This window comes from Nanorana parkeri, unplaced genomic scaffold (assembly GCF_000935625.1).
Source record: "Nanorana parkeri isolate BGI_ZX_2015 unplaced genomic scaffold, ASM93562v1 scaffold1210, whole genome shotgun sequence".
Lineage (NCBI taxonomy): Eukaryota > Metazoa > Chordata > Amphibia > Anura > Dicroglossidae > Nanorana > Nanorana parkeri.
In genome coordinates, this window is record NW_017307478.1 from 476,926 (window position 1) to 478,919 (window position 1,994).

The window sequence follows — 1,994 nt, forward strand, 5'->3', positions numbered from 1 at the left end:
TATATATAATTAATAGATCACCACTTGGTGACAATGACATAAAAAAGACCGGGGATCATTCACTAAAGGGGTACTATCTTTTCACCTTGTAAAGTGATTATTCACTTTTCTTAGTGAATAATGGGAAGTTGCGTTTAGTGAATAATGTGAAGTTGCATTTAGTGAATAATGTGAAGTTGTATTTAGTGAATAATGTGAAGCTGTGTTTAGTGAATAATGGGAAGTTGCGTTTAGTGAATAATGGGAAGTTACGTTTAGTGAATAATGTGAAGTTGTATTTAGTGAATAATGTGAAGTTGCATTTACTTTTTTTTAATATCTTTTACACATGATTGGGCATTTGAAGTGAGCATAGCATTACTTAGTCACTATCCTCATTGAACATTCCCTATGCTTAGTGAATAGTCTCTAGTAAATCATTCCCACTATCTCTTGAACAATATCACTGTGAAATACAATATTTGGAATACCTACAAGACAAATAATTTTTACCAACATTTCTAGAAGATCACTTCACCTATAATAATGAGAAAAATGAAAACTAGCTAGACTGCTGATTGTTATATATCACTGACTGCTCTTCTTCTAGATGTGATGTATGACCCAGCAGGCAATGCCTGGTACTCACCTGTGGGTTTTGGTGATGATGGTAGTAGGCTGTGGTACAAGCTGCCGTGCTTGGCAGATATTGGTGCATCCCATAGACTTGGTGATGATACATAACATCCAGACAACTCATTGCAGGACTCCCAGCCACGTCCTCTGTGCACAGTCCCTGAACAGTCTTCAAGTCTTATCCTAGGAGTCTGTAGGCGACTCTGTCACATCCCCTGCTCCTGGATGCTGGCTCCATATGTCCCTTATAGACGAGCGAGCTGAGGACACAGGCAGCTGCATTAGCATGCACACAATAGACATGCCAGACCCCGGCCAATCGGCAGCTCAGCTCCACACACCCAGGACGGGGCTCATCTGGAGAATGACAAGGGGCTGGGGGCAGGGACCACTCTCCGCACAGCTCACTGGAGGAAAGTTTGACACTGGTCTGCGCTCTGATTGGCTGATGCATGGAGGATGCTTCTTAAGTTTTCATCACATCATCTGGAAGTTAAAGCTCCTGCTGCTGCTGCTGCTGCTGCTGCTGCTGCAGCTCCTTGTGTCTGGATGAGTAGATACAACACTCTACTGTATAACAGAATGCAGGGAAACTCCTCTTCTCTGTCCAGGAAGTGAAAGAAGATACATTTGAATATAAATTTGCAGTAGGCGGATTACTGATATAGCTGACAGTTCCTCAACCTTATGGCAACATATTATCTAATAATGAAGCTCAGTAAACTTTTTTTTTTCTGAATATTAAACATGAAAACTAACATTGAGGTACAAAGGAACACAAAAATTGTGCAATAAAAGAAAGCAGCAGAACCACAAAAGAACCCCAAGGGGCCTGGGCCAGAACCCAGTGAAAGCTTAGTAAACTTTTATATTAAAAAATAGATGTGAACTCTAACTGGATGACGTTCGCTCTGCTAAAACGCTTTCCAATCATTAACGAGGAATTCCAGGATTTTAAAAAGATAACCCTTGCAGTGAGGCTATCCCGACACTGAAAGGGTTAACTGCTTGTTTTGGTCTAGGGTCCCAAATAAACAAAATATACTCACCTGGTCCTCGGTCTTGACTGGCTGCTAGAAAAAAATAGTAATATGGATCAATTGACAATTGAGAATCTGGTGAGTGGACAAAAGAGATTGATTGCCCGAAGGTGGAACACAGAGATAAAGAACACTTATTTTGGTGTCAATTGATCCATATTACTATTTTTATGAACTTTAACACTATATGGACTTTTCTTCCCTTTTTTTTCACTATTGAATTCATGGAATTTGTCTTTTTGATAAATGTTTCTGATTTTATTCCACCGATATATTGATTGTGTGATATATAAAATTTTAGTTGTCACTTTCCTCTGCTGATTAGTCGGCGGTAGGAGT

At 39.8% G+C, this 1,994-nt stretch overlaps 1 protein-coding gene across 2 annotated transcripts in view; it reads right to left on the reverse strand.

The window, feature by feature from the left end:
- VGLL3 (vestigial like family member 3) overlaps nucleotides 1-966 on the reverse strand; it is a 23,894-nt gene extending 22,928 nt beyond the window's left edge. The window contains exon 1 of one of the 2 annotated variants that reach the window (XM_018568566.1): nucleotides 639-966. In XM_018568566.1, coding sequence (XP_018424068.1) covers nucleotides 639-739 — 101 coding nt within the window. In that variant the 5' untranslated portion in view covers nucleotides 740-966. Of the gene's footprint in view, nucleotides 1-628 lie in introns of both variants that reach the window. The other variant, XM_018568565.1, reaches the window with a different exon arrangement.
- Between the last annotated feature and the right edge of the window lie 1,028 nt (nucleotides 967-1,994).